The 23734-nt window shown below is 45.0% G+C and overlaps 2 protein-coding genes across 2 annotated transcripts in view; both read right to left on the minus strand.

Annotated features, from left to right (window-relative positions):
- Nucleotides 1-23734, minus strand: part of TDP2 (tyrosyl-DNA phosphodiesterase 2) — a 276571-nt gene that overhangs the window by 186608 nt on the left and 66229 nt on the right. The gene's annotated exons all lie outside the window — the stretch shown is intronic.
- The window catches only part of KIAA0319 (KIAA0319 ortholog), a 41236-nt gene continuing 23471 nt past the window's right edge, over nt 5970-23734 (minus strand). Inside the window, exons 11-20 of the mRNA XM_052649233.1 lie at nt 23531-23663; nt 22038-22186; nt 19259-19410; nt 16941-17079; nt 16061-16220; nt 13233-13375; nt 10542-10664; nt 9261-9351; nt 6435-6526; nt 5970-6148 (exon numbers count right to left, since the gene is read on the minus strand). Coding sequence (XP_052505193.1) covers nt 5970-6148; nt 6435-6526; nt 9261-9351; nt 10542-10664; nt 13233-13375; nt 16061-16220; nt 16941-17079; nt 19259-19410; nt 22038-22186; nt 23531-23663 — 1361 coding nt within the window. The remainder of the gene's footprint in view (nt 6149-6434; nt 6527-9260; nt 9352-10541; nt 10665-13232; nt 13376-16060; nt 16221-16940; nt 17080-19258; nt 19411-22037; nt 22187-23530; nt 23664-23734) is intronic.

Consider the following 23734-nt stretch of genomic DNA (forward strand, 5'->3'; position numbering starts at 1 on the left):
GATTTTCCTCTGCAGGGATCGAACCTGTGTCTCCTGCATTGTAGGTGGATGCTTTACCACTGAGCCACCGGGGAAGCCCCAAAAGCAGGATACAAATTTACAAAGGTGCCCCCTTTCTATCAAGAGGATGGGATAAAGGTTAATTCCCAGAGACAACTTCAGGCCCAATCAGCCTGGACTCTAAATAACAAATTTTACTAACTAGCCTTTGGCTCCACCCTTGAAAGCCTACAACTGTTTTCCTCTAGCCTGTCATTTCTCCAGAGATTTATTCTTCTTTGTTGAAGATGCTATGTAAGCTGATGCTTTAAGCCACTCTCAGTTATCACTTCTCTCTGAAATATACATGAGAAGTTTATTAAAACGTCTGCTTTTCTCTTGTTAATCTTTTATGGCAGTGGTCTCAGCCAACAACTCAGAAAGGGAGAGGGAAAATTATTTCTCTGCCACATGTATAAACAATGCTCCTTTGATTTGTCTGTGAATCTCCTGGACAGGGAGCCAGCCTATGAAATTTGGTACCCTAGCACATTCATACAGGAGGGACTGTAACAGGGAAGAAACTTGTAGTATTCTATTACAAGTTAATCGGACTTCCCTGGTAGCTCAGTGGTAAAGAATTTGCCTGTCAACGCAGGAGACATGTGTTCAACCCTTGGGTCAGGAAGATCCCCTGGAGAAGAAAATGGCAACTCACTCTAGTATTCTTGTCTGGGAAATCCCATGGATGGAGGAGCCTGGTGGGCTACAGTTCGTGGGGTCGCAGAAGAGTCAGACAAGAGTCAGATACAACTTAGTGACTAAAAAATAGCAGCAAGTTAAGCTTAAATTACTTGTAATGGCTTGTCTCTGAGAACCCTGCTTCCCAGGTAATAAGCATTAACCTAAAATAACTCTGTTTAGCTCAGAGGAAATATCCTGACCAGGCCCATCTGTGAATGGCTGTAGGAAGAAACCTACACACCCCTTCAGAGGCTGATGGAAACCAGGAAGTGTTTGAGTTTACTCTCTCCTCTTTTAGTATAAAAGAAGCCTGAATTCTAACTCAAGCAAGATAGTTCTTTGGAACATGAGCCCTCCATATTCACAGCCTGCTGCCTTTCTGAATAAAATCATTATTTCTTGCCCCAACAACCCATCCCTCAATTTTTGGCCTATGTAGGGAGAGCGGTAGGAGCTTAGACTCTACTGAGTCTAAGGTTACTGAGTACAGGCTTACTGAGTCTAAGCCTGTCCCATGGCTTGTGCTAATTACATGCTTGCTGAATGAAACTGGAATTTACCTGGTTTGCAGGTGTGGCTGTCTAAGAAAGGAGGATCCTCCAGCTTTCTCAAGTTCACCAATCTCTCTCTGCTACACAGGCCACTGTTATCCATTATGTACTTTTTTCAAAGTTTGGGTTTTTTGGCTACAGAAATGTATGAGGAAGACATTTTTTGAAACCCTGCTATTCATATAAAATCACTGTTAATTATTTAGACAGCATATCTTATACTTTCATACAGTGTTCGTTTATATTTTCAAAATTTTCACGTAGGCCTCACTGAATCCAAGGTACATCAGTAGGCTTTGAACAAAATAAGAAAAAATAGCATTCTTTGGAAAAAAGAACAGCATTCCTGGATACCCATCTCCCTTTATCATCCCATTTATTCCATGCATTCTCTTAATCTGCTTTTGATTTTTTAAATTACTAGGAGAAATGATCCACTTACCTCTTGTGACCTGAAACAAACTTCCAGATATTGCTCCAGCCAAGATGGGTTTAGTTAGGACGAGCAGAGAACTAACTGTAACTTGAGATCTGCAACCATGGCCAGCTGCATCAAGTCAAGTCCCTGCACATCAACAGAAGAAAAATGCTTTTCTGGGGAGGAAACAGAAGTTGGGCGGGTTAAAGTGTTCGTGGCTTTTCATTGGCTGAGTCCTTATCAGGAAAGAGAGGCCTTCCTCCTGGCCGGCTCTGCATCATCACAGGGCGTGAAAGCGCCCTCTTCTGGTAGCCTGACTCTATTGATGTTTCTGTTTATTTTTTACACTCAATTTGTGGGTTTGTTCCATGCTTAGTCTAGGCCTTCGCTTGGAAGTGTATTTTCTTCTTCCTACTATTTCCAGCAGTAAATTTTCACCTGTTACAGTTTCTTTATCTCTGACTTAACTTGCAACAAATTAAAATGCCAAGTAGTGTGGTTTTCATTTTCATTTTATCAAACTAGTGGGAAATCTGGTGGGAAAAAAAATTGGTCATGCTAGGTGTGAATATTGAAAGGCTATATTCTATTTGTATGTTATTTATGAGTAAGTGGAAGTGGGTTTGGAAATTGGTGGTCTGTAAATCTACCTATAATCCATCCATTTTATCAGCTAACCAGGAAGGAGTGGCCACAATTTAGACCACAGACAACACCACTGTCCCAGTGGGTTAGTGGGCAAGAGTGATTGTTCAGGTGTTCTGCCGGATTATATTACATTACATTATATTCTTAGGACACAGTCTCTGTTTAAACTACTCACTTCTACTCTTGTAGCACAAAGGAAGGAATGAATGTGCTTGTGTTCCAGTAAGACTTTATTTAGGGACACTGACACCATTGGAAGGACTGATGCTGAAGCTGAAACTCCAATACTGTGGCCACCTGATGCAAAGAACTGACTCATTTGAAAAACCCTGATGCTGGGAAAGATTGAAGGCAGGAGGAGCAGGGGATGACAGAGGATGAGATGGTTGGATGGCATCACTGACTCAATGGGCATGAGTTTGAATGAACTCCAGGAGATGGTGATGGACAGGGAGGCCTGGTATGCTGCAGTACATAAGTCACAAAGAGTTGGACACGACTGAATGACTGAACTGAACTGACATCTGAATTCCATGTGAGTTTCAAGCGTCAGAGAAACATGATTTTTTTTCACCCATTTAAAAATGTAAAAACCATTGTTAACTCACTGGCTGCAGGAAAACAGGTCATGGGCCAGTCTGCTGCCTCCTCTCTGGGAAATCCCTCTATACAGAGGTATAAAGAATGAATATCCTCCCAACCCACACAACAGCATGGACGCATTACAGAGAATACAGACACCTTTATTCAGATTAGCACATACATTTAATAGTGTTATATTAGAAATGATACCTTGTCAATACATGGGGAAAAGACATTAAAAAACAAAGTAAAGAAAACCAATACTCCAGCCAAAGTCCATGATGGTTTGGTCACACACAGAAGAGAATGGTACTGCCCCTCCTCTCTGCCCATAAAGGAGGTGGTGTTGGCATGCCACATGGTATTACTCCTTACCTCACTTTGTCTTTTTCAGCAGGTTCCTTAGTCATACACAGGCTTGACCTCTTAATACTGTGGGTTTGAATGCTCCACCATTGATATTTTTAGCCAGCAACTAATAGTCATCTTGTGAGCCCTACCACTGGCCTCTCCCACATTCTTGGGCCCTGCTTTGCTCATCTAAGCTCCTGCAGAGCTTCATCTTCCCAAGGCCCTTGATGCAAAGTGCACAAGTGAGGAATGCTGGCTGCATTCCACCTCACGCTTGGCTCCTCTGATGAGAAGTGGGATAACAAGAGACGACTCACTTTCTGATCGCTGGTGTGGTGTTTATGTTTGATCCACCATAGATTCAAGAGCCACTGGTGGCAGAAGGATCAGACCCGCTGGGCTGGAGACAGGGTCAGAAAGGGAGCAGAGGCAAAAGCAGTGCTCAGCCACCCAGAGGGGCAGCCTCGGGGATGATCCCGCAGAAAAGATGAAGTCTTCTCCCCCTTTGCCTTCTGCTCCCTTCACAGAGGGAATTCTTGGTCCTAGGAACAAAACTTCCAAGTGGTCCAAAAGACACACCAGAATTTGCCCTCCAATAACTGGGCATGGGAGTTCTTTGTGTATAGGGGAGGAGGGTGGAAGGCATGGACCTTGCATCTTACAAAATCTGCATTCGATTCCTATATCCACCACTGACTGGCCATGACCGTGAGCAAGTTACTTAAACTCTCTGGGCCTTTATTATGTTCAATATGAGAATAATAGCTACCTTTCCAGCTTGACTGTAAGGATGAATAGAGTATGAAAAATACATATATTATGTACACAGATAGCACTTAACACAGGATCACTTCTTCTCCATCACTGCGCTCTGCCGACATCATATTTAGGCTGCCATCCTCTGTACCAGAAATTTCCAGTTGTGCACAAAGATAATATAACTGGCCACTGGGTAGGGCAGATTTTAAGTTTATGAAGATAAATATTTATGTAAAAAGCATCACATTTTCCTTTTAACACCATCAACAGGACTGAACTGGCTGGCTAGACAGAAAGTGTACACATAAAGAAATGCTTAAAAATAAAATCATACCTGTATGCTTTTTACTTTGCCATTTCCCAGAAAACAGGATAATTAAAAACAAGACGGTCTCAAGAGGATGGATATTAGCAGCGAGAACAGCAGCACCGGAAAGCTTCGTTTTTTTCCAGTGGCCCATGGGAACTGTTTTCTCTATTGTCCTGTCCTGATGATTTAAACCTCATGATTTAATGGCCTTGCTTCTCCACTTAATCATAGCAAAGCAATCCCGGTTTCCCTTTCCTGTGACAAAAGCTTGTGCAACAGAATATTGCTTAAATGTGGTCATGCTTGACGCCACAACCCTGGTTCTATCTGCGATGGGCCCCATCTCTCATGCTGATCTCTTCACAAAGAACGCCAAGGGCACCGCCCAGGCCATCAGCCTCAGGACCACGGTGGATCACAAAGGATCAGCAGCCAGCTGAGTTCTCAGGCTACAGTTCACTGTAGTTCCTTGCTCTAGGATGTGGCTTTGTGATTAGAAATGCTTTTTTTCATACATTTAAAATAAGCTATTTAGTAGAAAATGGCAGAATAAATACAGTTTTAAACAAATTAAGTGGATATCTATGTCAAGTTATTAGGAAGAGTAACTACAGGGGCTGAGTATCAAAAGCATACCATTCTCATTAAGACTGGTGGTATTTCAGAGTTTGAGAATACACTCAGCCCTCCCCCTTACCACTTCTGCATCCACGGGGCCCACATCCCTGACCGTGTATATTACCAAGTTGCTGAGTCTTTATTCCTATTGGTGGAGGTCCAAACGCATGGCCTATTGCACATGATAAACCACTGATGAATTACTAATCACTTTTCTTGTTTCCTGTAAACTAGAGCTGAGAGAGGCCTCAGCAATAGTTTGTTTTTCTCGGAAACCTGTTAAAATGTTATCTTCGATTTTCAACCCACAAGTCAGCAAACCCCACCTCGCTCTCTGTTGCTTCTGGTCCTCAGAATACAATTCTTACTGAGCTCTCAAACTTCCTAGAGCTACTCGCTAGAAACAGCACAGAAATGGTGGCTGGCTGTCTCGAAGCAGCAAAACAGGAGACCTCAGCTCTGTGCGTGTGTCTCTTTAGCACAGGAAACTGGCTGGACAGAGGGCAACCCACACCGCAGATAAATCAGCTTAATACACACAGACCTCAGGCTCCAAGACTCCTATGACAGAAACCACGCTGGGAAAGTCATCTTTAAAGGCAATTACTGCTCCTAAGAGAAGTCAGTCCTCTCTGCAGCTGTACTGAACTCACCTTCCCCAGGGGTCTGCAGACAGAAACAGATTCATCTTTTTCTTAACATAGGACTATAATGCTGTGTTAGCTACAAAAACACAGACCTCTTTTAAGCATATACCTTAGCGTCTTACCCCACCTTTACTCCTACTAACAAGCATCTCAATGAAAAGAGCATTGTTTTCATTCTGTTTTGTGTCTCGAAAACCCCAAGAAGACATGTCTTTTCAATTATGGGGACACACCTCCAGCCCAGGGTGAAAGGACAGGAACGCGCTATTCTAACAAGAGTGAGTTTTGTCTGTAACTCCCACCGACTCTTGGGATTAAAGGATTCCTGTAGGCGTCCTTCTGTTTCACAACCAACCGCTCCATTATCTGTCCTTTGAGCAATAGCTGAAGGAAGCTCCGTTTCTGATGGATCCGTTCATGGAAACCTTCGGATTCCCTTGCTCCATCCTTTCTCGGCTGAAGATTGTATCCTGGTCGCTGTCAAACTCAGACTCAGACACCATCAGGCTGGAGTTGTGCTCTGTGCTTCGGTGCTTGATTCCTAGGGAGAAGTGGACAGACGCCTCTGGAGGGGAGCAGCATTCTCCCTCTCCGCCATCCATCATTCTGGTCCCAAGCACTGAGCCCTGCGCTCTGCACCTGCAAAGCCATCACTTACGAGGCAGCAGGCGCTTGGGATTCCCCGGTGGGTGTTAACAGGGACTGTGGAATCACTCCTGACCCTGAGCCCAAGCTCCGTCACTTATCAGCTGCGTTCTCACAGAGTGACTCTCAGACGCCGGGATTAAACACTGGCAAGGCACTGGAAAACTGTCTTGGAGACTTACCATATTTGGGCCTCAGCTCTATTCTTTCCTGGTCATCCATGTTGTCCAGGATGGTGTACTTTGTTTTCTTCCTTATTTTTGTCCTTTTTCGTCTGAAAAGGACAAAGAAAAAAGTCAACTCAGATTCTCAGAGAGGTAGGTGGGATCCAGGATTTAAAACACATGGAGGACACTAAAGGAAATGCTGTGCCTTTAGAATGCTATTTCATTTTATTAATTGGCATCTTTTATTAATGATATGTGGGGCTTCCCTGGTGGCTCAGATGGCAAAGAATCTGTCTGCAATGTGGGAGACCCAGGTTTGAGCCCTGAGTTGGAAAGATCCCCTGGACAAGAGACTAGTAACCCACTCCAGTATTCTTGCCTGGAAATTCCATGGACAGAGGAGCCCAGAGGACACGACTGAGTGTCTAACACACAAACAATCTTCTTTATTAATGATGTGTGTCACAGCCAAATCTGGGTTTGGTGAATCTGACATACATCATGTACCTTTTTTTTTTTTTTTAACTTTTTATTTGATATTTCTGTTATTTAGTCGCAAAGTCGTGTCCAACTCTTTTGTGACCCCATGGACTGTAGCTGGCCAGGCTTCTCTGTCCATGGGTTTCTCCGGGCAAGAATACTGGAGTGGGTTGCCATTTCCTTCTCCAGGGGATCTTCCTGACCCAGGGATTAAGCCTGCATCTGCGTCTCCTGCAGTAGTAGGTGGATTCTTTACCACTGCCCCAACCAATGAACACTTTTGTGATAGTTTCAGGTGAATAGCGAAGGGACTCAGCCATACATACACATGGATCCATCCTCTCCTAAACTTCCATCCTATCGAGGCTGCCCTATAACACCGAGCAGAGTTCCAGGTGCTGTCCAGTAGGACCTTGCTGGTTATCCATTTTAAATACAGCAGTGTGTACCTGTCCATTCCAAAGTCCCTAACGATCTTTCTCCCCTCATCCTTCCCCCAGACAAACATAAGTCCGTACTCTAAGTCTGTGAGTCTCTTCTTATTTGTGCCATGCATCCTGGAGAAACACATGTCGGAGCAGCACTGCTGTTATCACCTGACTGCAGGCTCCTCCGTCCATGGTGGGCTGCAGTCCATGGGGTCGCTAAGAATCGGAAACGACTGAGCGATTTCACTTTCACTTTTCACTTTCATGCGTTGGAGAAGGAAATGGAAACCCACTCCAGTGTTCTTGCCTGGAGAATCCCAGGGACAGAGGAGCCTGGTAGGAGGCCATCTATGGGGTCGCACAGAGTCGGACACGACTGAAGTGACTTAGCAGCAGCAGCAGCAGGCTCTCACCCAAGCCTCAAGCTGAGGTGCAGGGACCTTTCCAGCAACTCTGTGTGTTGGCCCAGCAAGCTTTTCTCCATGAGGAATTCCTTCCTCAGAAAAACCTGGATGAATAAGTTTCCCCCTGAACCTATACTACCCTGGGATGTTGAAACAGGCAAGAATGATAAGATGACATAACTAGCAATCAGAAAAAAAAAAAAATCAACAGAAATTATAATAAATTCTCCCAAAGGAATAAGCAATAACTCAGTCCTTCATTTTTTCACAACACATCAAGACACCCAGGCTGATCCTATGGACTTCACCCTGTGCTTTAGAGGATAATTTGAAAATACACATCAACACTATGGTTTAAGATTTGTAGAGAACAAAGGCAATATTCTGAGAACTTGATGATTAAGAGCATGGGCTTCCAACTCTGGGTTTACTAGCTGGGTGACTGTGAGGCCATTTATTGTCATCTCTTTGACTGCAAGTTCCCACCTGTAAAATGGGAATAAGAACAGTTCCTTTCTCATATGATTGATGGGAAAACTCAATAAGATAACACATAGAAAGCACTTAGAAGCATTCATTATAATGGCAAGTACTTAATAAATGCCCAGTCACTCTTGTCATAATCATCATCTACTTGATACAAATGTCACAAAGCTGTAGAATTTTGAAAGCCAAGCACAGCAGGGTGACCTTCATCCCAGATGGTTCTGGGAAAAGGTAATGTGATAGAGGCCGCTAAGTACCTCTTCCTATGCACTGGTTCACTGGTTCGACCTTTGGGAAAGTAATCACAAATAAAACTACAAAAATTGATAAGTGATCTCTGAAAAATAACTATTATTACGGTATAACATTATGTTTTGTTTATCAAATCTTCTTCGGAGAGCATTCATAGAGTTCCATGTAGGAAAGTGGATGTAATGCTGCCTTCTAAGGACTTGAGTAATCATTATTCGTATGAATGTCCTCACAGAGGGTTGGGCATGGGGTTCTGGAAGGTTCAGACCATAAGGTAAGTCTGGGGCTCCTCAGCAGTCAGCTTCATGGGAAAAAAAAAAAAAAAAGAAGGAAAAACCTAAAGCAAAACTTCTCTTTGGTGATGGTCCCACCTAAAGTTTTGCATTTAGGAAAAAGAATTCAGGTAGATTTGTTGCTTCACAGATGAAAACTAATGAAAACCTCCCGTTTGGATCAGTATATTCTAGAATTCCTTTCTCTAATGAGAGTGGATTAGTGTTCTAGTAACATGAGACTGGTAGAAAAGAGGATTCGATTTGATACAGAAGCATTGAATCTTCTAGAAAATATGACAGCTTCAATGAAAAAAAAAGTTGCCTCTAGTATTATTCCATTTAACTAGTAGGCATGTAAGCCCTTGTGGGGGAGAACGTATTATCATGTGGTTTTAAAGTCGAGTCTCTCTTCATAAAAAGAGGGATTGTCAAAAGTTGAGCAGTTTCACAAACCCAAGCAACAGCCCTTAAACCTACATCTTTTTTTTCAAAGAAATAAATAAGTATGCCAGGTACCTCTTAGAGCAGCGGATGCAAAGCCATGTTAAAGCCCCTGTTAGCACAATGAGAGCGAGAGCCAGAACTGTCACATAGAACACGCTCCACTCTGAAAAAGAGGAAAACCAGAGCGGACACGTTACATACCCTTTGCAAAATGGCTTTATTTCAATAACTCTCAATGAATATTTCTGAATCCTTACAAGCAAAGGCCATCTGTGCTGTTGTGACCACCTCACCAGGCTGGCTGCAGGGGCTGGTAAAATACTAACAAATCAAGACCAACTTAAAACCATCCTACATTTGTCCAACTGGTTCAGAAGAAACTGAAAAAAATAAACCCATCAATTACGAAGGCTTCTTAAACACCCAAGTAAGGCACACCAAAACATTCATTCCAGAAATACAGAACCTCAAAACTGGTTCTGGTCTGGTTTCAATAAAGCAAATAAGGTGTTTATTTGTATGGCTGCCTGGGACAGGAAGATACTTATCATAGAGCCCGACAGTCATTCAGAAACGATTTCCTCTTCACTTCACTTCTTCCACATCCTTACAAAAATCCAGTGCAAAAAGCTTTGCAACCACCCAGGGAGAGAGAAACCAATGGAGCAAAGACACAAGGTTTAACTCCATTAAACGTTACACTACTTGGAATAATGATTCAAGGGCTGGTTATTTTCAAATTCTTAAGAAGTAGAAACAGGAACATAATTCGGCAGGGAGCTTGTCCCAATTTTTCTGCCAATTATGTCCATCTGCATCCCCAAGAAGACAAAATGACTCTTAGAGGCAGACTGGCATTAAAACACAGTTTCCTCCTCAGAAGAGATAGGCGGTGGCTCAGGCCGACGCTGGCTGAGATGGTGGCTCCAATGTTTGGAGCCTGCTTGAGCAGACAGTCTGGTGAGTGGGTCAACTTTCTTGCTCATCTGATTCCAGCCAGGTCCACACCAGGGGCCACTTCTCCAGAAGGTCACACTCAGTTCAAGCCAAGGCAGGTACAGTCTGGACATAGGGTCCATGTAGCCCAAAGCGACCTTCTCAGCATTGATTGGCTACATCTGCTGTGCCGAGGTGGATTTCCTCAGCAGGAAGTTTTAAGGAAAAGTCTTAAACACACCCTCAAGGTGAACTGTGGGAATATCTTGAGCCACCACCACATGAGCTGGTTCAATGGGCTTTGGGTGAGAAAAGGGATGAATTTACAGCTGTACAGTCAGGCAGGTCTTTCTGACAGGTCAGAATGAGTTGTCTGAAGCTTCCTCACCCGGAGCCACCCACCATGCCAGGACTCACCACAGTTGCTTTCCCCATCCCGGATATAACGCTGGATCAGGTTCTCCATCCACAGCTGGGAGCAAATACAGCGCTTTGTGATGGGGTCACAGTGACCGTGGCCAGAACACTTCAGAAGGCATCCTGCAAGGAGGCGAGTGAGGCAGAGGTCATCATGGAGCAAAGGAGGCTCCCTGGCTTCAGCTGTGTCTTTTTCTTCCATAGAGAGAAGCGAGGCACCTTGTTGAGTCAAGTGCCTCTTACGGTATGGACAGTGGTCCAGGGATCGTCTCTCATACTGACAATCTCATTGGGAAGTGAATGGCAGAAACATGTGAACACCTGCACTGTGAAACAAAAGCCTTAAACATGTAGCGGAAATGCAGCACCCTCTGGCCCAAGGATGATAAATTCTAATGATTTATCCAGTGAAAATGATTGGGGAGGTGCACAAACATTTATCTACATTGTGTATGTGGGTGCTCAGCTGCTCAGTCATGTTTGACTCTTTGTGACCCCATGGACTGTAGCCCACCAGGCTCCTCTGTCCCTGGGGTCCTCCAAGCAAGAACACTAGAATGGGTTGCCATTTCCTTCAGGGAATCTTCCTGACCCAGGGATTGAACTCAGGTCTCCTGTGTTACAGGCAGATTCTTTACCGTCTGAGCCACCAGGGAATACTCTCTCCGCATTGGTTTCCAATTGCTGCTGTAACAAATGACTGCAAACTTGAAGGCTTAAAATCAACCTGACAGTCTGCGAGTACAGAATTAGTTGTATAAACCGTGGAACACATCCAGGATGGAGTACTATGTGACCACGAATATCTTACTGAGGGATAAATTCTAAAAGATTTGAGAAAATGATCATAATATGGTTTGAAGTTAAAAAAGCAGACTTAAAAATATGTATCAAATTATCCTGATTGCATTACATGTGTCTAGAGATGGGGAAACTAGAAGGAAAAACATCAAATTGTTAACAAAAGTTATCTTTGAATGGTGGGAATTCTGGACTCTAGAATCTAGAGGATTATTCTAGGATTATTCTAGTTTTTTGTCTTCTTGTGTATCCCAAATTTCCTCCAATAAACAAGGATTACTTCTGTAGCAAGAAAAAAGTTCTTAAAAATTAACTTACTCCACATTATAAAAAAAGTCAACTGTGGTTAGAGCCACATCTGAGACAAATTAAATTTTACTATCCAAATATTATCACGGTCCCCAGTGTCTACTGAAATGATCCTTTTAACATAATAAGGTATTCATGTCCCTGGGAAGGTGGGGACAGAGACCTGGGATAAAGACTACATTTCTATCCACACACGTGAATGGATTTGGTACCAGGAAGAGGCAGCAAGCAAGCGGTTGGGAAAAGAGGTCCCACTGGAAGGCACTATAAGCTATCTTAAATTTCCAATGGGCTTCCCTGGTGACTCGGATGGTAAAGGATTAACCTGCAATGCAGGAGACCTGGGTTTGATCTCTGGGTTGGGAAGATGCCCTGGAGAAGGGAATGACTACCCATTCCAGTATTCTTGCCTGGAGAATCCCACAGACAGAGGAGCTTGGCGGGCTATAGTCCATGGGATCCCAAAAAGTCAGACATGACTGCATGACTAACAATTTTACTTTTCCTGATGGCTCAGCAGTGAAGAATCCACCTGCAACGCAGGAGGCACCGGTTCAATCTCTGGGTCAGGAAGGTCACTGGGGAAAGAAATGTCAGCCTACTTCAGTATTCTAGCCTGGGAAATCCCACGGACAAGAGCCTGGAGGGCTACAGTCCATGGGGTCGCAAAGAGTTGGACATGACTTAGCAACTAAAGAATAACAAAATTCCCAATAATCTACATATTCACAACCTAAGCCACAATGTCCCAGGTCAATCAATTTTCCAGCCATTAATACTTCTCTGTCTTTAACAACATTCTGACTGTTTAAGTCCGAAATTTCCAACAATGACCAGTGCGTGAGACTATAGTTTTAGAAACGAACCATGACTTGTTTCTCTCCAGGTTCCCTCAAAGAGAAAGAACAGTCGACAAATGTGTGTTGCAGGAAACCGACTTAAGAAATAAATGCAAAACAAATCCCTGGATGCTAAAGTGAAGCTGTCCACACGTCTTCTTTCTGTGCCAGCAAAATGTAGCCCTGATTAGCAAATCTGATTCTTTTAGAATATTCCCATAGAAGTTGACATGGAGAAATTAATTAGAAAGATAATTAAATACTGAACTTGATTTCCACTTAATTTAAAAAAGACTATGAGACCTGGCTATAGTCCTGCCATATTGGAATCAAATCATATTTCACCTCCTCCAAGAAATCTTTTCCTTTAATCTGGGTAGTTACTTATGTTTCTGTGATATTACCATTGCATTTAATTGGATGGCATGTCTACTGCATAGTGTTAGTCACTCAGTCGTGTCCAACTCTGGGACCCCATGGACTATAGCCCATCAGGCTCCTCTGTCCATGGGATTCTCAAGCCAAGAATACTAGAATGGGTAGTCATTCCCTTCTCCAGGGGGGGTCTTCTCAACCCAGGGATTGAACACGGGTCTCCTGGATTCCAGGCAGATTCTTTACCACTGAGCCACCTGGGAAGCCTTATGTCTAGCCCAGTGGAATCCAATTCTGAATATACAACAATTATATATTTACATTACTTGACCTCTGAAAATAAAGATATTTCTGATAGGGGGCATACCTGCTGTGTCAATCCTCAAGACTTTGAAAAGCAAGAAATCAGCCTTTTCCTTTGAGAGCCGCCTGTGTAGATTTCGGGCCACTTCGGCAGCTTTGAGGACCTTGAAAGGTGGCCCAGTCTGTACGTAAAACACAATCACGGTGCTGCAGAGGAGACAGAGAGGGGCCAGCCACATGGTTAGCCAGTGCCCGGTGTGACATATCCACTCCAGCCATGGGACCTGCTGAGAAGGCAGGCGGCCACAGCTCCGCGGCCTGGCAAGGACACAGGTGTATCCTGGGGGGCAAGGAGTTGATCGGCTTCTCTTCACAAATAAAGGCTCTTTGGTCCCAGAATTCAACTGATGAGGGGCAGATCCTCAGATAAATGGAGCAATGTGTGACTGCATGCATGCTAAGTCACTCAGTCATATCTGACTCTACTACCCCATGAACTGTAGCCCGCCAGGCTCCTCTGTCCATGGGGATTCTCCTGGCAAGAATACTGGAGTGGGTTGCCATGCCCTCTTCCAGGGCATCTTCCTGACCCAGGGATCGAACCTGCATCTCTTACATCTCCTGCTTTGGCAGGCACCTGGGGGGGCCCCAGAGCAATGTGTACAAACAGGCACAACCACACACAACATGAGAACCTTCAGATGCATCTTCATTTTTACCTTTTCACTGAGATATGATATACTTACGATAAAAGTCACTGTTCTAAAGTAAGTGTGTGTCTCAGTGTCCTTTAGCATATTCACAAAGTAGTGCATTTCCAGAACATTTCCATCATCACAGAAACTCCACACCCATCAGCAATCATTCCCAGGACTCCAGCTCCTGCCAACTACTAATCTATTTTCAGTCTCTGTGGATTTGATTATTCTGGACTTTTGATATACACGCAATATGTATGAGGCATTTTGTGCCTGGCTTCTTCCACTTTGTATAATGTGTTCACAGTTCATCCAAGTTGTAGCATGTATATCCCCCTCCTTCAAAATGCCCACTATTATTCCATTGTATAAATAGATCGGAGAAGGCAATGGCACCCCACTCCAGTACTCTTGCCTGGAAAATCCCATGGACAGAGGAGCCTGGTAGGCTGTAGTCCATGGGGTCGCTAAGAGTCAGACACGACTGAGAGACTTTCCTTTCACTTTTCACTTTCATGCACTGGAGAAGGAAATGGCAACCCACTCCAGTGTTCTTGCCTGGAGAATCCCAGGGACGGGGGAGCCTGGCGGGCTTCTGTCTATGGGGTCGCACAGAGTCGGACATGACTGAAGCGACTTAGCAGCAGCATGAATAGATATCATTTATCCACTTATTGGACTGTGAATAAATCTGAGCGCTGAAGAATTGATGCTTCTGAACTGTGGTGTTGGAGAAGACTCTTGAGAGTCCCTTGGACTGCAAAGAGATCCAACCAGTCCATTCTGAAGGAGATCAACCCTGGGATTTCTTTGGAAGGAATGATGCTAAAGCTGAAACTCCAGTACTTTGGCCACCTCATGCAAAGAGTTGACTCATTGGAAAAGACCCTCATGCTGGGAGGGATTGAGGGCAGGAGAAGAAGGGGATGACAGAGGGTGAGATGGCTGGATGGCATCACGGACTCGATGGACGCGAGTCTGAGTGAACTCCGGGAGTTGGTGATGGACAGGGAGGCCTGGTGTGCTGCGATTCATGGGGTCGCAAAGAGTCAGACACGACTGAGTGAGTGAACTGAACTGAACTGATCCACTTATCAGTCGATGACATTTGGGCTGTATCTACTTTCGGGCCATACGAATAACACCATTGTGAATGTCCACGTCCTGGATTTTGTATGGACATATGTGTATCATTTCTCGTGCATATATATTTAGGAGTGGAATTACTGAATCATATGGTAATTCTATGTTTAGCATTTTGAAAAACTGTGAAAGTGTTTCCCTCAGTGGTTGCATCATTTCACATTCCTACTGGCAATATATGGGTGTTCCAATTTCTCCATATACTTGCCAACATTTGTTACAGTCTCTTCTGGATTAAAGCCATCCTTGTGGGTATGAAGTGGTATCTCCACGTGATTCTGATTTGCATTTCCCTACTAACTAATGATGCTCATTAGCCACTTGTATATCATCTTTGGAGAAATTTCTATTCAAATCTATATTACTCTCCAAATGTTGCCATAAAAATCATACCACAAATTAGGTATATAAAGGTTTTTTTAAAATTCAATTAAAATGATAAATCCTGTAAGAAATCAATGCAGAGGTTGAACCTTACAGACCCTCAGGAGGGGGTTGGTAGTTTAGTTACTAAGTCGTGTCCAACTCTGGGACCCCATGAACTGTAGCCTGCCAGGCCCCTCTGTCCATGGGATTCTCCAGGCAAGAATATTGGAGTGGGTTGCCATTTCCTTCTCCAGGGTATCTTCCCAACCCAGGAATCGAGCCTGGGTTTCCTGCATTGCAGGCAGATGATTTACCAACTGAGCTATGAGGAAAGTAGTAATCCAAGGTCCTCTCAGAGTGGGAGAAGTCTCAGCCCCATGAACATGAGGCAGGAATGGAATCTGGCTATGAGACATGCCCCGTGCATGCCTCAGACCATTTGCATGCCCTCTGTTGATACCAGAACTAAAACCCAGCTCCCTCTGATGGTCCCTAACTCCTTCAGTCAGAACATTCTCAATCAGCAAACATTTACTGAGCCTTGCGGGAAGGACCTCTACAATCATGCCCTTGCTGCTGCCCTTTGAGGAAAAAAAAAAAGAATACGAATGGGATAAACGTGTATGCAAAGACACAGAACGAGAGGGGAGCCGAACACCATCAGACTGGACTGTGCGGCTCACACCTGAGGTCTGAGTGGGCCTGAATCTTCTGAACCCTGATGTCTGAGTCCAGCACGTTCAGCAGCGCCGCCAGCTGCCTCACGAGGGTGTCCTTGTGCTGCTCCGTCAGCTGCCCAACGCCGACCTGCAGGATCAGCTCCACCAGGCCGCCCTTCTTTGGGTCTGGGGAAATGAGAAGACACAGGCTTTGTTTCCACTTGAAAACCCCAGGCTTGATAGCAGGAGGCGCAAGGCCTACACAAGAGTCACAGGGCTTTAAGTCACCCCTGTGTTGAGTTCTACGCTTGGGTTCTATGGCTCAGGTCAATTCTCCCAAAAACCACGGAGGCCACTATCTGTGAGGACTTCTTCCCTGTTTTATATCAGCTCGCTGTCTACTAATTTTTCTCCAGATGATAGACAGGTGTGCTTAGTCAGCCTTGGGGCTCACTTAATGTTCTGGGACCTCACACACCTCCCCTGATGCAGAAAGATAACTCAGTCCCTGAGGGCTGTGGGCCCAGCCTAGTTCATGCCGGGGCTCGGTGTGGCCACCTCACTGGAGCTGCCCTCCTGGCGCTCCCAGGATTGAAGCCCTCATGTACACCTCACGAGGTCTTTTGTCTTTGAAAGACCTCTTTGTCTTCTGGTAGGAAAACCAAAGTGACCAAGAAGTCTTGCTGTCAGGCCCAGTTCTCCCTAAGAGTTCAGAGGCTGGATCTGTTGGGGGGTAGATGACCACATGTAGAGAAAACCACAGGTGGGCCTGGCCTCCCACACTGGGTTCCACTGCCACCTGCAAAGAGCCCCAAAGGCAGACCCCGCCCCCCCCCCCGCCCCCCCCGCCCGACCCCGGCTCACAGGCCAGCCCTACAAACGCAGGCCCAGAAGCCCAGCGCACACCTGGCCGCACTTCCACTGTGGCGGTGTCCGTGTCTGAGGCCCCCTGACCATCAGTAACTCGCAGGTGGAAAGTGTAGACGCCTTCCACCAGGTTGGTGAGCTGCAGGGCCGAGCTGTGGTCAGAGCCATCGATGACATCCTGAGAAATAACACGTTCACAGTCTGCACTCAGCTCCCAACCCAGGCCTCTGCAGACCCCAAACCTCAGCCTCTTGTCTTTGTCACAGAGGCATGATTCTAAGGGACAGGCTGAGGAGGAAGTGGGGAGGGGAGGTTAGCGAAGGTCTGGGTAATCCTCGGTGTCTCTTCCACGGCTATTTTTATTTGTTTTTAAAATTTTTTTATATTTTGGTCACAGCTAACAGCATGTAGGATCTTAGTTCCCCAACTAGGGATGGAACTCATGTCCCCTGCATTGGAAGAAAAGAGTCTTAACCAATGGACCACCAGGAAAGTCCCTCTTTCACTTTTAAAGCACCAGGAGACACAAGACTCAGACAGGACTTTGTTACAGGACCTTCCCAAGGGCTCTGCTGCTGCTGCTGCTGCTGCTGCTAAGTCGCTTCAGTCATGTCCGGCTCTGTGCGACCCCAGAGATGGCAGCCCACCAGGCTCCCCTGTCCCTGGGATTCTCCAGGCAAGAACACTGGAGTGGGTTGCCATTTCCTTCTCCAAAGCATGAGAGTGAGAAGTGAAAGTGAAGTCACTCAGTTGTGCCCGACTCTTAGCAACCCCATGGACTGCAGCCCACCAGGCTCCTCCGTCCATGGGATTTTCCAGGCAAGAGTACTGGAGTGGGGTGCCATTGCCTTCTCCTCCCAAGGGCTCTAGGAATGTCCAAATTCTACCCAGCAGAGGCAGAAACTCCTGAAATTAGGGCAAAGACCTGGAGTGTGAAGCACTCTTTCTGAAGAGTTTTCTGGGTCTTATTTTCAAAGACAGCTTCGCAGTGTGTAGGATTCCTCGTGGTGTGTCCTGTTCACCTTCTCTGATGACCCACGAGCCTCCCTAGAGACATCTCTGCTGAAAACGTTTGAGAAGAATCTCCTAGACCCCTGCCCTGAACTTGCTACCAGAAGAGGGTGCAACCAACGGTAACAAGTGCTCTGATCAGGGAGCTATTATAACTACACTTAGAAGCCAATCCACCATCTGGCTGAACAGTATTCATTCCAGAGTTACTTTGGAAATTATAAAGCACTTTCAGTTCTTTCCCTGGGACCACTCCCTCGGTACATCTCCAAGAGTAAATTTTCATCTTTCAAGTCCTTAGCAACGGCAGGAATGAAGATGTACCTACATTTATAGCCAAAAAGGCAGGGTGCTCTAAAGTGGAAAAATGCCTGCTAGGAACGAAACACCTAAGCCTATCTGGTTGGTTAAAGATGACTTAATCAACTTTCCATCTCTGCATCTGATTTTCTGTACTTATGCAATGGGAATGGCAATCCTGGGTTTAGTGACCTATCTGGTACAATGCGGAAGAAAAGGAAAGAATCCACGTGGCTCAAAATAGGAACAACAGGAAAGCTGAGGAGCAGAATGAGTCCCATGAGAAGATTCCAGGCTACAGTTTCTGACTCTGTCAAAGTCTGGGTAGGGAAAAAATCAGAAAGGACTTCAGATTTATTTAAATTGAATAGCAGCTTCCTGCACCCAGCTGTCAGAGGAAACCTAGAATCATAAACATCTTAGGGAGGCATGGAAAGGGAGATGAGATGATAACAAAGACACAGAAATGGAATTAACTGCGTCCCCTCAACAGTTGATGTCCTAACCCTCCAATGTGACTCTATTTGAGATAAGGTCTATCATGAGGTAATTAAGGTTAAATGAGTCATAATGAGGAGACGGGGAAGACAGAGGATGAGATGGTTGGATGGCATCACTGACTCGATGGACTTGAGTTTGAGCAAGCTCCAGGAGTTGGTGATGGACAGGGAAGCCTGGCGTGCTGCAGTCCACAGGGTCGCGAAGAGTCGGACATGAGTGAGCGGCTGAACTGAACTGAGGTCATAAAGGTGGGGTCCTGATCCCATAGGATTAGCGTCCTTGTAAGAAGAGATGCCCAAGAGCCCTCTCTCTCCCCTACTTCCTCTCCCTCTCCAGCCCCGCTCCCATGTGAAGACACAGCAAGAAGGCAGTTGGAACCAATCATCTACCACCTTGATCTTGGATCTTCCAGTCTCCAAAATTGGGAGAATACAAATATCTGTCGTTGAAGCTACCCCGCCTGTGGCATTTTGCTGTGCAGCCCTAGCAAACTAACATAGACGTAACGATTAGTGGTCCAGGGGCAATTCTCTTCAAGTACTCACTCCAGCTGCTGGACTCTGGCCGTCCCGGATCCACAGATAGGACACAATTCCTTGGTCATCAGTAGACCTTGAACCATCCAAAGTAATGGAGTTATTGGGAAGCACAAGAACATGTCTGCCACCAGCCTGGGCTCTGGGAGGACTATTATTTTCTAAGTCAAATACAGCAGAAATGAAAGCAAAGAAATGGATTTAAAATACTTGTGATAAATGTGTAATAAAATATCCATGACTATTCTATCTTGCAGATAAGTAGATTTAAAGTATCCAGAAAGCATCATCTCTTACCCAAAATACCCATAAGATAAACTAAAGACTTTCTTTAACATCCCTTGGCACTCAGCTACTTATAATTTGGCAGCCAATATGTTGGACAGTTTTCGATTATCATTACAGTTTTTCCCTTTTTGAAAAGAGAAACCATAATCTTATTTACATTTGGAATCTGGAAAAGGAAAATATTTTGGCTTAAAATATGCTCTGGATCATTCTGTACTGGTCCATACTATCTGGCCACAGAAATATTTATGTTTCTAGTCATGCCAAATTTTGATTGTGCTAAATACCATAAAGAACTTGAGTCAGAAATAATTAGACCTCATTGTTCTGACTAGGTATCAAATATAAGGAACAATGTAAGAGCCATTTCTGATATAAAGAAGATGCTGTGAGGCAGATGGGGTTGTTTAGATGGGATTCTGGGATTTAATAAATCAGTCAATAGAAAACGGGTGAGGGTAGTCATATATTGACCCAAAGGAGTAATTCACATCCCACTGGTCACTGGCCACTTTCTTCCTAAAAAATTGGCCAGAGACTAGAATAGAGCCAACTGGTGCTACTTTTAGTTTTCCATTTTGTCCACTCCACTTCTCCACAAGCATTATCTTTTTAAAAATCCAAATCTTTCAGGTAAAAATGACATGATGCTAGGGTTTGCCTCAAAATGCTTCGACCAGGATCAAAGAAAATGTGATAGATGAAATAAGAAGGGGGAAATGTTGCTAACTGTTGAAGCTGGGTAATGGGTGCATAATGGTCCATTAGGGCTATCCTCTCTACTCTTATATGCGGTTGAAAACTTACACAATAAAACGTTTGGGAAAAAACTCAAATTGATGTCACTGTGCTGAGAAAATTGCTTCAGCCTCTCCCAAATGCGCGATAAAGTCCCAACTCTCCAGCACGACACGACGTGTACAGTCTCTTTTGGCTGAGCCTGAGGCTCAGCCACCCTCCCCAGTGTTCTGACACTCTTGCTGATCCCTAATATCCAACTGGATTTTCCCATCCAGCCACGCTCTTTTACATTTCTGAGCTTCAATACATCATTCATTCACTCATTTACTGAAGGAGCCAACATTTACGATTTGCTGTGAGTCTAGCACTGCCAATCCCAAAGAATGCTCAAACTACCGCACAATTGCACTCATCTCACACGCTAGGAAAGTAATGCTCAAAATTCTCCAAGCCAGGCTTCAGCAATACGTGAACCGTGAACTTCCAGATGTTCAAGCTGGTTTTAGAAAAGGCAGAAGAACCAGAGATCAAATTGCCAACATCCGCTGGATCATCAAAAAAGCAAGGGAGTTCCAGAAAAACATCGATTTCTGCTTTATTGACTATGCCAAAGCCTTTGACTGTGGGGATCACAATAAACTATGGAAAATTCGGAAAGAGATGGAATACCAGACCACCTGACCTGCCTCTTGAGAAATCTGTATGCAGGTCAGGAAGCAAAAATTAGAACTGGACATGGAACAACAGACTGGTTCCAAATAGGAAAAGGAGTACGTCAAGGCTGTATATTGTCACCCTGCTTATTTAACTTCTATGCAGAGTACATCATGAGAAACGCTGGGCTGGAAGAAGCACAGACTGGAATCAAGATTGCCAGGAGAAATATCAATAACCTCAGATATGCAGATGACACCATCCTTATGGCAGAAAGTGAAGAGGAACTAAAAAAGCCTCTTGATGAAAGTGAAAGTGGAGAGTGAAAAAGTTGGCTTAAAATTCAACATTCAAAAAACGAAGATCACGGCATCTGGTCCCATCACTTCCTGACAAATAGATGGGGAAAATAATGGAAAAATGACAGACTTTATTTTTGGGGGCTCCAAAATCACTGCAGATGGTGATTGCAGCCATGAAATTAAAAGATGCTTACTCCTTGGAAGCAAAGTTATGACCAACCTAGATAGCATATTGAAAAGCAGAGACATTGCTTTGCCGACTAAATTCCGTCTAGTCAAGGCTATGGTTTTTCCAGTGGACATGTATGGATGTGAGAGTTGGACTGTGAAGAAGGCTGAGTGCCGAAGAATTGATGCTTTTGAACTGTGGTGTTGGAGAAGACTCTTGAGAGCCCCTTGGACTGCAAGGAGATCCAACCAGTCCATTCTGACGGAGATCAGCCCTGGGTGTTCATTGGAAGGAATGATGCTAAAGCTGAAACTCCAGTACTTTGGCCACCTCATGTGAAGAGTTGACTCACTGGAAAAGACTCTGATGCTGGGAGGGATTGGGGGCAGGAGGAGAAGGGAACGACAGAGGATGAGATGGCTGGATGGCATCACCAACTCGATGGACGTGAGTCTGAGTGAACTCCGGGAGTTGGTGATGGACAGGGAGGCCTGGCGTGCTGCGATTCATGGGGTCGCAAAGAGTCAGACACGACTGAGCGACTGAACTGAACTGAGGGGTCTGGGAGACTGAGAAGCAGAAGGCGCCCAGTCCCCTCCACCGGCGGATCCACCCGCCCTCTGCCCTGACTCACCCTTCTTCACGGCCACGGTGAGGGTGGTCATGCTGCTCAATCCCTGCTGGTCTTTCACTGTTAAACGGAAGTGGTAGGTACCCACCTGAAGACCGCTTACTGTGGCTATAGCTTTGTCGAAGTTTTCCATCTCCACTTCGCTGGGGCCTCTATGAAACACGACAGTCATTAACAATGGGCTTAGGGTATAAAGTCTGAGGATGCCAGGCATGTTGTTTGTTATAAACTTTTTTTTTTTAATGACAATAATATATACCATCTAGAGAATTCTAAGATAACTTTTTACTCATTTAGATTCTCAAGTTCTGTGTAAGAGGCACAAGCTAAATCCTATTTCAGACAAAAGCTGCTGATTCCTGGGAAGAGGATTTGGGGGTTCTTGTTTTGTTTTTTTTTTAATTGAGCTGTCAGTGAAATGATCTGTTTTTAGAAAATGGAGCCTTAGAAACCACTCCTACTTCTTTCATTCTTTTTTATTTTGGCTGTACTGTGTGGCACGCAGGATCTTAGTTAGCTCCCTGAGCAGGGATCAAACCTGCATCCCCTGCAGAGGAAGTGCACAGTTCTCAACAAGTGTATGGCCAGGGAATTCCCTCTGCTATTTCTTCTTTAAATAAAATCTGCTAAAATCCTCAGCTATCTTTCAGGAGAATATGGAAGAGGTGGTGATCAAGCCAGGTAACTGATTTAAGAGAGGAATTACAGCAGAGTTGTGAAGACTGTGCTCTATAGTCAGGAAGGTGAAGTCGCTCAGTCGTGTCCGACTCTTTGCGACCCCATGGACTGCAACCTACTAGGCTTCTCCGTCCATGGGATTCTCCAGGCAAGAATACTGGAGTGGATTGCCATTTCCTTCTCCAAGGGAACTTCCCGACCCAGGGATCGAACCCGGGTCTCCCGCATTGGAAGCAGACGCTTTAACCTCTGAGCCACCAGGGAAGACCCAGGTTAACTCCGGGATCTTGCTCTGTCTGGACAACTGTAAGCCCTGTGATCTCACTTATCTCTGCAAGCCCCAGTTGCTTTACCTTTAAAATGGGAATAGTAGTATTTACCTCTTAAGAACTGCTCTAGCATTCCACAAGATTAAGCATGTAAAGTACAAAAAAAAATGTCTGAGGATACAGGAATCCCCTTGAACTCCGCACTTCTGCTGTAGTCACTGCAGGTGGTTTGAGAGTGTGTAGGTGCGGGGGACTCTCATGAGGAACCCCCACCCAGGTTCCCCTGCACCTCCTCTGTCATGAAGCTCACCTCACCCCAAGACTGCCCTGTCCACCTGCCCTCCACTGTCAAGAAATGCCCATCCTGTCCATCTACACCTGATGGAGAATTTAAACGATGGTGCCCCTCCTCTTCTAGAAACTAGCTGAAATCCTGACTCCTCAACAATCTCAAGTTGATTGCTTACTCTGGATCCTCCAGAGAACGGGTAGTACTAGCACTGAGCCAGGGTGTGAGCCCAGCACTCGGTGATGAGATGGGCGGGCTACCTGACACGCTCCCAGCGGTAGAAGACAATGCCGTGGTCATCGCTGCTCCTGCTCCCATCCAGGGTGGTGCTTTCCACTGGGAGGATCAGCTCCTTATCTGGGCCGGCCACAGCCACTGGAGGCCTGTTGTTTTCTAGAATTACAGAAATGGTGTGAAGAAGTAACATCTCTTTGCATGAAGTCTGCCATCCTCTGATTTCTTGA

This window comes from Budorcas taxicolor, chromosome 11 (genome assembly GCF_023091745.1).
Source record: "Budorcas taxicolor isolate Tak-1 chromosome 11, Takin1.1, whole genome shotgun sequence".
Taxonomy (NCBI): domain Eukaryota; kingdom Metazoa; phylum Chordata; class Mammalia; order Artiodactyla; family Bovidae; genus Budorcas; species Budorcas taxicolor.